Source organism: Panthera onca, chromosome D4 (assembly GCF_046562875.1).
Source record: "Panthera onca isolate mPanOnc1 chromosome D4, mPanOnc1 haplotype 2, whole genome shotgun sequence".
In the NCBI taxonomy this organism is placed as follows: Eukaryota; Metazoa; Chordata; class Mammalia; order Carnivora; family Felidae; genus Panthera; species Panthera onca.
In genome coordinates this window covers 45,570,928-45,586,130 of record NC_138351.1, presented here as the reverse complement: position 1 = coordinate 45,586,130, position 15,203 = coordinate 45,570,928, and the positions used below count along the sequence as shown (strand labels likewise).

At 40.6% G+C, this 15,203-nt stretch overlaps 1 protein-coding gene across 2 annotated transcripts in view; it reads left to right on the top strand.

The window, feature by feature from the left end:
- The window catches only part of MLLT3 (MLLT3 super elongation complex subunit), a 286,329-nt gene that overhangs the window by 255,880 nt on the left and 15,246 nt on the right, over positions 1 to 15,203 (top strand). For both annotated transcript variants that reach the window (XM_078436759.2, XM_060609676.3), the window contains exons 6-8: positions 9,190 to 9,265; positions 11,154 to 11,283; positions 13,892 to 13,991. In XM_078436759.2, coding sequence (XP_078292885.1) covers positions 9,190 to 9,265; positions 11,154 to 11,283; positions 13,892 to 13,991 — 306 coding nt within the window. The remainder of the gene's footprint in view (positions 1 to 9,189; positions 9,266 to 11,153; positions 11,284 to 13,891; positions 13,992 to 15,203) is intronic.

Here is a 15,203-nt window from a genome sequence, read left to right as displayed (position 1 = left end):
CTTTAGAGTCTTATAAACAGTAGCTTTCCTCCTGTTCTTGACAAGAATTTAATATTACTAATAGGGAATGTGTTGATCCCAAATGCCACAGTTTTTAAGGGGGTACATTAAGAAGAAAACAACAACAAAAACCCCCCACCTCCTAATGTGTTCACATGAGAACAATCTCTTAAATGGCTGTGTTTTTGCTATTTTCATTTGTTTTCATTAAATAGAGGGGAATTCTTAAAGAGAGTTTTATTTTTATCAACTTTGTGTTAGTACTTAACACTTTAGATAGAAGCGAATGTAAGTATAGCATATTTAGATGTTAGGCTGTTTATAAAATTTTCAGTTCCCCTTAGCGTGTAATTTTCAGCAAACACTATAAAATTATCAGACAGACCCACAGTAAAGATAATCTCAAATTGCGGGAGGTCATGTTAAGCATTTTGTGTTGAGTTTTTAAGATCTTTGTGCACTTTAACATCTTTTAAATAAGTCTGTGTTACCTCTTATTTGACAAGGAGCTTTGTTAGAGTATTTCTATTTAACTTCAAAGTTAAAATTTAAGCTCTAAGTAAATTTTGAGTGTAAAATATAAAATACAAAAATCTGGATGGTCTCTAAATAAACTGATATGACACTGCCTTGTGTATTTAGCACCTATCACTCCAGAATTTGTAATCTATGTGATATAGTTAAGATTTGAGCAGGCAAATTACAGAATTCAAGCTGATAATTCTCTATAGAGTTGAGGTTAAAGCTCATCTCTCTCGATAAACTTGTATCCCCAAGGTATGTATATTTCTAAATTGTAGCAGTGACTGTGCTAACATTCCGTACAAGAAGGCACATACAAATTCTGGAAAAATTAAAAAGAAAATAAGTAAGGGTTCTATTATTTTCTTCTACCCCCACGGATTATCTTACATACATCTATATGCACATGCATGCACATACCCACCCCCATGGAACTTTGGAGTGCTGATCCAGAAGAAAGGGATTCAGTGTGTTACCTGGAAAGCACACTGTTATTTTAATTAGGGAGATATGGGTGTGTAAAGACTTAATGCTTGCAACTATCAGCAATCTTTGTGATATAAATCATAGACTGATAATGAGAAATGTTGCGTTTTGACCTGGTGATGATCAGATGGTTTTAAATCAATACTTTTTCCCCAGTGGACTTTGGTTATTTTGGAAGTCAAAGTACCACGGAAGGAAAGGTCTTAGCAAATAAAATGGAGTCTTGATGCTGCTGCTAGGATAGTAAATCTAAGCTTCACATTTAATGGGGGAAATTGTCTAAGATGTCCAAAGATTAAAATTAATAAAACTTCTTGACATTTGTGTAAGACTATAAAGGTTCTATAGCTGTCCATCACATGCACTATGGCCGTTTTAAAGTAAGCCATTTTTTTAAAAAAGGTCTAAAGTTAATGAGAAAATGCAGTTTAATGTCTTGACAGATGATCTCTTCAGGTGTATCTGTGCTTTACTTCATTTCAATTAATTACATCTTTTTGATACCCTGAACTCATTCTATTTAACTTACTTTAATATTTTAAGTTTTATAATCCAAAACTGAGAGTTACAACCGCATATAACATACTTATAGGACTTTGTTCAACACTGCCCTTATATGGCGAAAGAATGCAACAATACTTTTACAATATTTCAGGCGTCTCCTGCACTGCACAGGTGGGTTATTTCACAAGGAACTGAATAGTTGTTCTGACAACAGTTTCAGGATCTTATTGTTAACTGATGAGCAATGGTGTTCTAATGTTCAGTGGTCCCCTTCAATAGTGGTTAATTATGGGGCAATTCTGCGAGGAAACTTTTTTTTTCTTTCTCTTTTGTGAGGCATTACAGCTCTAAACCCTGTCACTTGTAACTTTTTTCTTTCTCTACCCTAATCCTCAAAATACACGAGAGAGAGAGAGAGAGAGAGAGAGAGAGAGCGCAGTTAAAAGATAAGTCTCTGGCTTAACAACCCAGTGGTATATTTTATGGCCAGTTGTGAAACACAACTTCTATGCACATGGTCTTTGCTCACGGAATAACAACATGCTTAGAGGGAGTGCAACTGTAAATGGTCTGTTTCCAGATAATTTCTCATTCCTAAAGCTCTTAACAAGTGTGTGATTTGGGGCACACATCTGGAATATACACCATCCTGCCACAACCGGATTTTTTGGAAGATCATATGTTCTGGCCACAATAGTCAGTAGCAGCCTTCCAAGTACAACTGGTGATGATAAAAGAGTTGGGGCTCTTGTGTTTAAAAGAGAGGAAGCTAAAAGAAAATTATAGCCATCCCTAAGTGTGGAAAAGGGTCTCGTGGAAAGATTTATAGGCCCTTGTTCCCCAAGGCCATTTCGTTTCCTAATGGGATTCTGTGTTCTCAGACTGGGGGTGATGGGCACAAATGATGACAGCATTTAATAATAACAGTGAAGGTGACAGTAATAAGGAAGAAGGCGGCAAACGCTCAAAACAGAGGCACCACAATCTAAAGCCAATTATCTGGGCTTCCAGGATGATTTTGTCCGTAAGTGGGATATGTAACAGAAATAAGGCTTCTGGTTTGCTAATGGGAGAGAGGGCAGTTCTTAGGATCTTGCTCTCTTACCAGAAAATGACAGGCATGACAATAGCTTTTGAAAATGTAAGGGCCCCGCAGGCTAAATACACTTACAATTTAACATCAAGTTCATTTCATTTGTCATAATACCTGCAAATGGGGAGGGTTTGCCAACCCTTTGGTCACAGGCTTGAGTAACTGTTAAGCAATAAAAGTTGTAGCTTCCTATTCCGGTGTCCTTTCCCCACTTTCTCTTTGTTTTCAAAGAAAGACCTGTTGGCAGATTATTTAAAACATTAAATCTATTTTTTTTTCCCGAGGGTTATGTATGGATTGTATAGAAGAGCTGAATAACAAGAGTAGATCACTTTAGAAGGTAAATAAAGGATCGTAGCGTGTCGCCTGATGTCAGTCTTCTTGATCAGTACCAATGTCAAGAGGATCAGGGCCATTCTAGGAGAAAACTCCTTGCTGTTTTAAGCAAAACTTACTGAACTAGTGAGGGGAGTAGCCAGGATCTGTTGTAGTGTTGATTGGACAAGTGTTAGAAGCAATTGACACAGGCACATTCAGACCCAGGGATGAAGGGTTTTATCACTGGTTTGTTTTGGGTACCGATCACAAGAAGTCCCTCATGGACAGAAGGATATTCAGTGCAGCTTCGACAGTGACATAGAAAACTCTGTTCCCTGACTAGTGTTATCACAGGGTGTTAGTGTGTTCAGAACACTGCTTTAAATTAATTCTGCTTTTTCAAGGTGTAAGTGGAAAGAGAACTGGATTAGAAGTCAGAAAACTTAGATGCTAATCCTCCTGACTGTTACCTACTGGCCGCTTAATCTTACTGTGCTTTGGTTTCACCATCAGTAAAATGGGGATAAAAAATATGCCCTTTTGTCTTAATCAGCTTGGGCTGCTGTAACAAAATACCACAGAGTAGGTGGCTTACATAACAGATTTCCTATGTTCTCCAGGCTGGAAAGGCCAGGTTCAAAGTGCTGCCTGATTTGGTTCCCCTGTGAGGGTTTTTTTTCTTACAGCTCCGTCTCACTGTGTCTTCACATGCTGGGCAGGAGAGCTCTTGGTGTCTCTTCTAAATAAGGGCGCTAATCCTATCATGAAAGCCCCACCCTCATGACCTCCCAAATTACCCTAATTACCTCCCAAACGCCTCATCTCCAAATACCATCCTGTGGGGGTTTAGGCCTTTAACATATGCATTTTAGCAGAACACATTCAGTCCGTAACACTTGCCTTTCTAACGGTCAAGCAAAGGAAATAATACGATAGATAGAGTGACACAAAGATATATTATCTTTCTATATAATAAAGTTTTGTTCTTTTAGCATGTTTATTTTGAAGCGGTTATTAGTGTAAAAATCAAATGAAAATAAAAGTTCTCATGTCTGCCCTTTTGATAATTCTTGCATCATTCTTGTGAGATTAACTTAATCCGTGTTATTTCACAACTTTTTAATACTTAGTTCTTTGCTTGCCTGCAAGCTTACCTGTTGTTGACATACCTATCACAATATATTACCTATCAGTGGAAATTTGGTAAGAGACTACAGTCCTATGATGAACATTTCCCATAATTGTTTAAAATGGATATGTCATTTTTCTTTAAAAATGAATTAAGTGTATATTTGAAAGTTGAGTTGGATTGTCTTCAGTTTCTTATAGAAGAGAGACTAAATGAGGTAGTCTTATTTTTTTTCATTTATATCAAGATACAGTTGACGTATAAAATTGTATTAGTTTAAGGCGTATAATGTAATCATTTGATACGTGGATATATTGTGAAATGATTGCCACTGTGAGTTCAGTTAACATCCATCATAAATGAGATAGTCTTTTAAATGGTATTATATGCTGGGGCGCCGGGGTGGCTCAGTCGGTTAAGCAACCAACTTTGGCTCAGGTCATGATCTTATGGTTTGTGGGTTCGAGCCCTGCATCGGGCTCTGTGCTTACAGCTCAGAGCCTAGAGCCTGCTTCAGATTCTATGTCTCCCTCTCTCTCTCTCTCTGCCCCTCCCCTACTTGCTCTCCGTATCTCTCTCTCTCTCAAAAATAAACATTAAAAAAAATTTAAATGGTATTATATGCTGAGGAAAAAAAGTGTCAGATGATTATTAATTTTTAGTGAAGGAAGCACTAAACTGATAAGAACCTAGTACTCTAGTCACAAAAGTTGATAGAGATATAAATAAAGTGTATTACATTTGTGATTTCTTTGTTTAGCACTCACCCTTGACACAGTCTTTCTGGATATTTGTGCAAAAAAGATCATTTTTATTGCAGTCTCTGTGTTTTCTTTTACTCAGCAAGGCAGAAATTTTGTGGAAAACAAGTAGCAATGTATCTAAAATCATTTCTGTTTAACTAGTTATATTCTCTCCCTTTCCGCTGAAGAAAAAAAAAAGGCATATATTATTCTCCCCCTTTTTTCTTTATTTTGATTGCTTTAAAGATCAAGCTGAAATTCTGTTCAGAAATACAGCGGCCTCTGAGAAAAGATGGCCTCTTCTGCCTTCTGATCACCTAAGGAGGAAGCCTTGCTCCCAGCGTAAGAAACAATGCCAGATTTACAAGCCCTCTCGCGTGACCTGCCTTGACAGGTGTTCTCTTCTGAAGCACTTAACTCGTACGAGTTGTAAACATGTGGTTTTTCTTACTCGTCTTGAACAAAAATAATCCTCCGTAGAAAATCCATTATAAAATGATTTCGCACAGCCATTTAATGTTGAAGATTCCATTGCAAATCTTGGTAGGCCCATTGTTTTGGTAGTAAAGATAGATCTTGTTTTAGGCAAAAGAGGACTATGGGGTCTATTGTAAGTAACAGTAGCAACCAGATGTTGATTAGGTAGCCCTGTAACAGTAGTGGGCTAGGGATTTTGATTCCATTGTACAATTTAACATTATCACTTCCACCTGAGGTTCAGTGCCCTCGCTCTCTGAGGACCTTAATGCTGAAGCAATAGAAATTGAGATGATTGTTTTTTATCTGAATAAAGTCAGGTTTTTATTAGATATTGGGAAAGGCTTGAGCAGGCAAGGTGAGAGAGATTCCCAAGTTTAACACTCAGTGAATGCTTGATATGATAATGAGTGTCATAGAACTTGAGGTGCTTAAGCCCAGACTTCGGTCCCTGTGGAACACAGTGTTTAAACTTCATGTCTAGTGTTTGAGAACTTAGGAGGTCAGTTAAGCATGTGTCCTTTGGGCCTAAACAGGAAGAGGCCAAAACTTTTTTTAGTGGGGCAGATTTTGATATTTCAAAAACAAGTATCCAATTAGTAATGGAAGTAATCAGAACCTCACTGAGGTTCCCTTACACTTAGGCTTTGGCACATATACATGTAAGGAGGGGACAAGAGGAAGCAATGATCTTTTCAGTCCTTGGGGTCTGATAAACTGTAAGACTGTGTCAGCCCCATCTAATAGCAGAATAGCTTTTTGAGCAGTTAACATCGAGTCGAATTCTGCTGTGGTCTGGTTAGGTAAGTTTAAGGCCCACCCACTATGACGTGATTTTTGTACATGCTTCTTAAGTGTCTTTATTGAGTGGTAACTGCATTTTTTTCAGGGTGCTTTTCTTGCAGAACACTTTGATGAGAAGGCAAGGATGCTACTTCTAGAAACATCAATCAGTTTCTATTTTTTCTCATGATGCTTTTTTTTTCTCTTCTGCTTTCATAAATTTAAGATTCTTTCCAAAACATGCTTTTGCATTTAGAAGGAGAGAAATGATTAACCTAGTATCAGTGGTGTTCTGCTTGGAATTTTCATTAATACTGGTTGTTGAGCTTTTACAATATAAATATGCCCCGACCCGCCACACCAAACCCATTGAGTCAGAATTTCCATATATATAGAATCCCCCCCCTAACTGATTCTGATGAATATCCATGGCTATGAATCTCTGGATCCTTGATCAGCGGTTCTTAAAAGTCGGGTTGGTCCCCAGAACAGCAGCTGCGTCACCTGGGAACTTTTATGGAATCCAGGTTCTCATCCCTATTCCAGAATTATTGACTCAGAAACTCTGGAGTCGGACCCAGCTGTCTGTGTTTTAACAAGTCCTCCGGGTAATTCTAATGCCCATGAAAGTGGGAGACTCACTGTCTTTGATCATCCCAAGGGGTCTCCTTGGCTCCCAAACCACAAATCCATGTTCTGGTTACAAAAAGCTCCCAGGACAGTGAAATCTGCTGTCCAGCATTCAACATTGTATCCTTTTCCATTCACCTCTGTTGCTTTAAACTTTCTGTGTTCATATTTGCAGTGAATTAAGCACTATCGCCCTTAAATCCTTTGCGGATCAGGCGTGGTGTTAATGATAAACATTGAACGAAAGCCTTTTTCTCCTGTTGTATTCTGTTCTTTACTCTTGGTCAATTTTCTGATGGTAACTGTGGAATTATTAACCTTGTTTGTGGTTAAGAAGCTAAAAGAAGGCTGCCTGCAGGTTTGGTTCTGGCCCTGGCATGATGCTTGAGGCAGATGGATCAAGTTTGGCAGGGGGTGGTTGGAGAGGTGGCCACCATCCCCTCTTGCTTGCCCCATTAATGTCACTCTCAGCAAATAGCTCTGGCAGAACGGCTCCTTTGAGTCCAGTGCAACATGACTGGTCCGGCAGGAGAGGGACCTAGAGCTCCCTCCACTCACTTGTAAGGAAACCTCCTTTTTGGCTCCCACATGGTTTCCAGAACTCTCAAAAGAATACCATTTGCAGACACTTTTCATGGCTGAAAAGAGCGCCGTGGAGAGGAAAAGGAGTGCTCCACGGCGCCCAGGGGAAATGTTTTGCAGCTGGGCATTGCACACGACTGCTAGCCCAACGCCCCGTGTGGTGGGCAGCTCACCTTTGTGGCTCGACAGTGGACGCGCCACTCAGCAGACACAGGCGCCTCACACAGGCGTTTGTGCTCGTGAACCACCCCTTGTGTGTGGGCCACAGACAGCAGCGCGGAGGTCATCGTACGGCACATCTCCGGTACCTCTTGCAGCGGTGAAGGGTTGGTGGCCGCCTGCTGCTCATTAGAGATCCCGTCTGGCTCTTTTCCTGCGGGATGAGTGGTAAACTGCTGACACCTGTTTTCCCATCCAGCCCGAGGACGTGAAGTGTGCATTTGGAAGGCCTGAAAGTGCTTCCTTGTGTCTGAGTCTGGATCTCGGTGTTGCCAGGAGAGGAGGGGGTTGGGAGTCGGTGGGGGGCAGGGAGATGGAACAGTCGGTGGTGAGAAAACCGCATTATCGACGGGACTGAGGTTCTCCTCATGGAGCGGCTTCCGTTGGTGCTCTTAGTTTGTCTTCCACGTGGCCCTGATAACTTGGGCGCCCACTGAGCAACGTAGAAAGAAGATAGGTCCTGTACATGAAAAGACCTCATGTTTTTCTCGGATAACATGAGTGTGTAGGTGAGGCTGTGAGCACATTAGAAAGTGGGTGGAAATAGCCCACTCTTGCAGCCAAATGTACCAACAGTAAGTTATGTTAAATTTGGCCTAAATCCGTAAAATTCGACTGTGTTGATGGTATGATCAAATTCTTTGCACTGTTCTGTCCATGCATTTGCTCTTCCCGTTTTTACCTACTGCAAAGCCTTCTAGAAAGTGGCAGATGGTGGAACAGAGGGCCTGATGCTCTGCCTTCAGTCACAGATACAGAGTGCCTGCTGTATGCAGTGCTTGATGCTAAGTATGAGGTGATAACAAGAAGCACCAGAGAGACCCCCGCACCCCTGCCTTTTCAAGTCCCCGCAGTCTGCTGGAGGGAAAAGACACATACATCACAGGTCACGCGACACTGCAGCATATCACAGAAGCAAACAGATGAGAGCCACGTTTTCAGTGGGTCTGGAAAAGGAAGACACCTGTGAGTTGGACAGGCCAGGGAGGGAGTGGCATTTGTCCTGGGTATTAGAGGATGAGGAGAGTCCATGGTGAAGGAGTGGGACATGTGTATGATGCTTTCTCCCTGCATCTGTAGGCTGTGGAATTAAAGGGTGCTTTTTGTTTTTAATTTTTTTTTTTTTTTTTTAAGTGGTGGCAACATTTCCCCATGACTCATTTGTGAGACTTGGCCAGATCTCCTTGTGAACATTACCTCTGTTTGCAAACTGTGGATGAATGGGGTTAGGGTTGGGTCATGGCCTTGGACCAGAGTGAAATTAACTGGCTCATAATGTGATTGAACCAGTGACCTTGGCCTCGTTACCACTATGTTTTAACCGGTTGAGTCCATCAAACATTGCAGACAGGGCAATCAAGGTAATCGTTTAGAAGGACATTTGGATAGCAGTAAACACGGGCGTGAAATCAAAGCCAGGTTCTTCCCTCATGTAGCACCCAGGTGTTTGTCTTATCATCCTTGAATTTGTATACTTGTTTCTGCGTCTAGTAAAAATATGGCGGACAAAACACAGAGGACAGCGTGACTCTCCTGTGTCACCGCTTTTGGCCGAATGCATTGTGTTGCCATTGTTCTTACGCAGTGCCAGACTGTTTTTGAAGGGCAGAATATTTGGGGGCGACAGTGTTGTTTTTAATTTTGGATGTGTGATGCCCCCCCCCCCCAATGTATTGATTATGGCTTTCTCTTCTTCTTTCAAGTCTGAACAGCCCAGTCCTGCCAGTTCCAGCTCCAGTTCCAGCTCCAGCTTCACACCATCCCAGACAAGGCAACAAGGTATCAGTATCTCCCAGGCAAACTGGGAGACGTTTTTCTCATAAAACATCTTAATGAGTTGATTTATGGCCTTATTTTCTACTGTTTTATTATTTGAATGGTAACTTGGCTTTTATGCAGTTGTATTTATTTCCCCTAGGAATGAACTGGAGTATTGTTCTGATGTATGAGGCCGGCCTCTAGAAATTCCCCCTTTTCCAGTCCCTGCCTTCAGAGTCCCATTTTACAAAAGGATTATAGACATAGCCCATCCCAGGGAGCTCCCCAAGGAAATACAATAGCAAAAGCTGGAGTTGAGAGGCTGCGACATAGAGAAATAGGTTTTTACTCTCCCTCCTGGATGTCTTTCATTTTATTTACTTATTTCTTCTACAGATTAATAGACCTGTTTTCTTTGGCAAGTGTTAATTTGCTGTCTTTAAAACATATTTTCCCTCTAGTTGAACTTTAAAATAAAGAGATTTAAATGTAAAGAAATCTAACACGTTTAAACCAGAACATTAACTAAATGTGTATTTTACACATTTCCATGTGTGGAAATCTTCAAATAAGGTCTCTCTTTTTTTTTTTTTTTTTTTTTAACATGAAAAGTGAGATTGTATCGAGGAATAATTTGGTTTTGAGCATCATGTTGCACTTTCCCTTTCTCATTGACCATACTCAATTCCTGATGGTCTTCTGTGTTTTGAAAAGGATTAAATTGTTGTATGTATTTGGGCTAAGGCTAAGCTTCCAGGAAAAAAATAAAAGACACTGACCATTTTGGCTACTCAAATTTCTTGTTACACTCACTTCCAAAGATATAAGCCCACTACAAAAGCAGAGACATTTGGGTTTTGCAGAGTGTGAGATTGCGAAGAATCAACGCTTATTTTAGAACTGACTTAGTGATAGCTGAGATATTTATGTCATAGATTAGACTTTAGGACTCGCCTAATCCAGAATAAAAATGCCTCTCTCACTTTCTTGATTGCCTCCACAGTGTCTTCTTTAACATTAAAGAGAGTGGTCTTGTTTTCATCACATTTAGAGCAGTCAAATGAAAATAAGCCATGCTGAATCTGAATTTTTTTTTCCTTCCCCCCCCCCCCCCCCCCCAGTTATGTCCTGTTCAAGAATAAAACTAGTTATGGCTTTCTCTCTCTCTCTCTCTCTCTCTCTCTCTCTCTCTGTCCCATCTTATGCTGGATACTCTCTTGAATTTTCTGGGCATCTGATTTATTGCATGGTTTTATTTATGTAAATATATGCTGGTATTTTGCCAGGAATTTCTTAAGCAAAATAAAAATTGGCTGCACAACATTGTTGCTTGCCCAAGACCTGGTGACCAAGATCAATATGAAGATCAGAGATAGGACCTTACACCATGGAATTGACATACTTTATAATCTGAACTTGACTGAAATGCTTGCTTGACCTGAAATTGACCTTGAAATAAAAGGAACAGCTAAACCTTAATAGATCAAAAACTACCACACAAAGGCTGCATTGCCAAGAACAAGTTACAACCATGGTGATTTATTAGCCTCAACTTTTCAATACATGGATTAACCTAACAAAACATTCAATTTACTAATAGACCTTTCTGTTCCTTTTTAGATGTAATTTTTCTTAGAGAAAAAAAATACACAGTAACACATTCCTAGGAAATAGAGATTTTCCGATGAACATCCTGGGGCATCTGTTCTGAAAACAATAGTGTTTTGGTTAGATATGACATTCCCGAAACTACCAAATTTGTTTTGTAAATTGTATAAGTATATATAATAATGGGTTTGTTTGTTTTTTCTGTGACCAGTGTTCAGTGCGGGTGAGCAGTCCTGTGTGTCTAATATGACTAAGTGTGCTTGAAGTCACGTGATTGATTGTGTTTACTGTCATTCCTCAGGTCCTTTAAGGTCCATAATGAAAGATCTACATTCGGATGACAATGAGGAGGAATCAGATGAGGCAGAGGATAATGACAATGACTCCGAGATGGAGAGACCTGTAAATAGAGGAGGCAGCCGAAGCCGCAGGTGAGTGACTTCCCAGGGGTGTAGCTCCCTGCGGTGGAAGCCTGCCCGTTCCCTAGCCTTCCCAGTGGAACCACAGCAAAGGTGTGAAACCCCAAACCCCGTGCCTGCGGTAACTGGTCACATTCGTGTCCGTTGGGTCCCCTTGGCGTGCTTATATTCACCTTTACAGGGAACTCTGTATCCCTTTTCTCAGGGAGCAGAGGTTTTTCCTCTAAACATTCTATGGGGAAAACGTCCTATTAGGAGTCCTTGTTCTTGAAAGCATACGTCAAGGTAGCAGGACTGACAGCTGAAGTAAACTCCGTTCTCATTTGAAGAATGTGCATAGTAAATCCGTTGCTATAGTCTCAGAATTTAAGGAAACATGTTTGCTGTTTGTAGCTGGAAATAGTAATTGGCTCCAGTGAATTATGTGTGTGACCTAATTAAAACTAGGATCACCTGTGTGTTTTCCAGAAAATAAATTCCTTTTAAGTGTGCTGACAATTAGGTTCCTTAAGTAGCTTTAATGCTGTGAGGCATAATTCCACATTAGAAGATGGTAATTCATGTCACTTATAATTAATAGTCAACTTGAAATTGCCTTGAGGGTTTTATTTCTTTATCACGAGGAAAACAAATAGGCATGCTTACTTTAATGTGTTTGAGTAGAAAAAATATGAATCTACTTGAACTTAAAATCCAATTACATTTATAATACTTCGCATTAAATCTTTTCCCATTACCCATTACTGTGTAAAAGGCCCTAAAATTCCTTAAAAGAATACCATCTTAACCCAAACTGGACAGATCATGTGTTTCCTAATTGGTATTTCCTCAGCGTCCTTGGAGGAGGGCTCCTTGGAGTATATGCCCTCTCAGACCTCTCAGTGATTCTTCCGTGTGGCCACTCAGTACTTACCCTCAATACCTCTTCCTCTACCTTGTCCCCCAAACTCATCGATCTGTGTTTTTTTTTTGAATAGGAGAAAATAAGGAGCCTTATGTCCTTGGCTTTGTAACATTTCCCTTTAGAATTTTTTAATCTGCCAAGAAGTAAACTAAAGGGTAGGACAGAAAGACCTAAAAAAGGACCAGAATGTGGCCGTGAGCATATTTTAGAACAGCCCCAAACCCTGACTGCTCTCACATTTACCTGATGAAAAACGCATGACCTATTGAGCCAATTTCCAGTGATTGCTATTTAGAAAATCTAGATGTTCTGTGACTGTGGAGGCTCACCCCGTTGGTGCCCCTTCCCCTGAGTCCGTGCAGGTCAAATCCCACACGCTCGCGTGTTGTCTGATGCCATGCACGTTTGTTAGAGATCCGCGTCTTTCCCCCGCCTGCCATGTGCCGTTAGCACAGCAGCGCCTGGGTAACATTTGGTCTTCCCTGCACTTGTAAAGTCCCCACTGTTTAATCAGCTTAAATACTCAGCCTTACCACTTCAGTCAAGAAGCATTTTAGAGCAGCGCTTCAACTGAACACTTCATTAATGTAATTTAGTTAAGAAAAACAAGTTCCATCAGTTTTTGCTAAAAGGATGTCCCAGTGTATCCTTTTCATTTCCTATCTTGTATCTCGTCTATCTGAATATATTACAGGGCTGGAATGTGATTGCCTATTCACAGCAAAAGAAAAACTGTCCTGATTTCTAGAGCATTTTCTGTCTCTGAAAAGAATATTGTATTAGGTATACCAGGAGAGGGAACAGACTCTGAAGGGCATTTCAGAAAGAGGGTATACATACACCAGTGTAGAATAAAGAAATATCTCGTACTCTGGCTGGAAGAAAATTCTATTTTGTTCTGAAAAGAGAAAAAGAGGGGAGGGGTTGTATTTTTGTCATCTTTGGTTGTTGAAAGATATTAGGGTTCTTTAAACAGGTATCCCGAACACACTTTTCGTCTTGCTGAAGTAGATTTCCAATGAATTGTTGTATCAGTGTTCAAAACCAGGGCCAGCCTTGAATCACCGCACAGTAGAAATAGTTGGCGTGGGTCTAGCATGTTGGGCTTCACACAGCCCATCCTCGATGTCCCCCTGAGCTGTCAGTCACACAGGGCTGTTGTGTGACTGACACATATTCTCCTTCGTCACTGTTTCTACTCCCGCAGCCTGTACTTTCGCCGTATTGGTGAAGTGTTCACCTGTCGCCGAGAGGTGGCGGGGGAGGGGGGGTTCGGAAGGAAAGATAGTAACCTACAAACTGATTTTGCCGACCTTCTGCAGGCTTGGGTAACATGCTCCATGGTAGTAGGTGGGTGGAGTTGGAGCAGGGAGATCAACGGGGCCCGTAAAATATAGTGGCTGAACACCAGCCTTGGGCTCTATTGCCTGGGTTTGAATCCCAGAGCCACCACTTTTACCTCTTGGCCCTCGGCGGGTGACCTAGTCTAAGTCTGTTTCCTCATCTGTCGAAATAAGGGTCATTAAAATGAGAAATAGCCGGCAAAACACTCAACACAGTTCCAAATACAAAGGAAGCGCCAGTATGTGTTAGCAGTTGCATGAGTTACAACAAGTTTTCAATGATTTAGCGTTTGGATTCCTTGCTTTCTGCGCCTGTTTCCCTAGATGTGTTAAGAGCTGTCTGTACTGATGCGTGTGACTTGTTTCTTTTCAGAGTTAGCTTAAGTGACGGTAGCGACAGTGAAAGCAGTTCGGCTTCTTCACCCCTACATCACGAACCCCCGCCACCCTTATTAAAAACCAACAACAACCAGGTAAATTGCTGGGTTTGCATTCTTCAAGACTCTGCAAAATTAGGTGTGATCATTTTTACAAAGCACACAAAACTTTATTTTTATTTTTTAATGCTTATTTATTATTTTTGAGAGACAGACAGCAGGGGAGGGGCAGAGAGAGAGGGAGACACAGAATCAGAAGCAGGCTCCAGGCTGTCAGCACAGAGCCCGACGCGGGGCTCGAACCCACAAACTGTGAGATCATGACCTGAGCTGAAGTCAGATGTTTTTAACTGATTAAGCCACCCATGTGCCCCAAAGCACAGAAAAGGTTTTAGCCCTTAATTAAAAAACAAAAACAAAACAAACCCTCCCTCTTGATATCAAATAAATGGGAATCTACAACCCTAAGAATAAACACACAGTTGGGGTAAAAGAGAACTTCTGTTGTCATGAAAAGTGTGTTCCCTCGGATGGGTTAATTACACGGATGCCGGTAGGGATGGTGACAGAAAGTGCTGCTCCTGATTTCAGTCTGTTCTTCCCCCTCCTCAGCAGTAAGTAGGCTAATCTAATGAATTAGAAAGACTATACCTGTTGAAGCTAGTATAAAACCTGTTTCTTTGTTTTACTAATTGAAGTAATTTACAACTTTAAATCTTTCATCCTCCGTTTCCTCATCTGTAAATGGCGATATTACTACCTGCCTTGCTGGCTTCTGAGGAGGATGATAAATCATATATTTGTGAAGAACAAGAGGTCATGCTCAGACCTACTTGGCACTTTAAGGTGATGGGAGTAGATTTTATTAGTATAGGTGCTGTGTCTCTGTGTGTGCTCCTCCAGGAAAGAAGATCATCCTTTGGGATTGTAAGAAATCGTTAATAAAATGCAGAGTAAATAATGGTCATTATCATTGTCCTAACTTGAGCAAAAGGAAGACATTAATTTAATAGTCAACTCAGAATATAGTTATTTGGATAAGGTCTAGGCAAAACTTTGAAAGTTCTGATGAAGAGCTTTTGTCAAACAAATGATTAAGACTGGGATATTCTAAATACTAAAACTAATTTCAAGGAGCATGAATATTGTAAAAGCCTCATAGTGCATTGAGTTGATACACTCATTTATGTAAGCCATTCTTATCTGTTTGTCTAGGCAGATTCCCTGTGACCTCTAGAATAATTGCCTAATCCAAGTTCTCATATGAATATTATGAACTTGAAAATAAAAGAACTGTGCTTTTCGGAA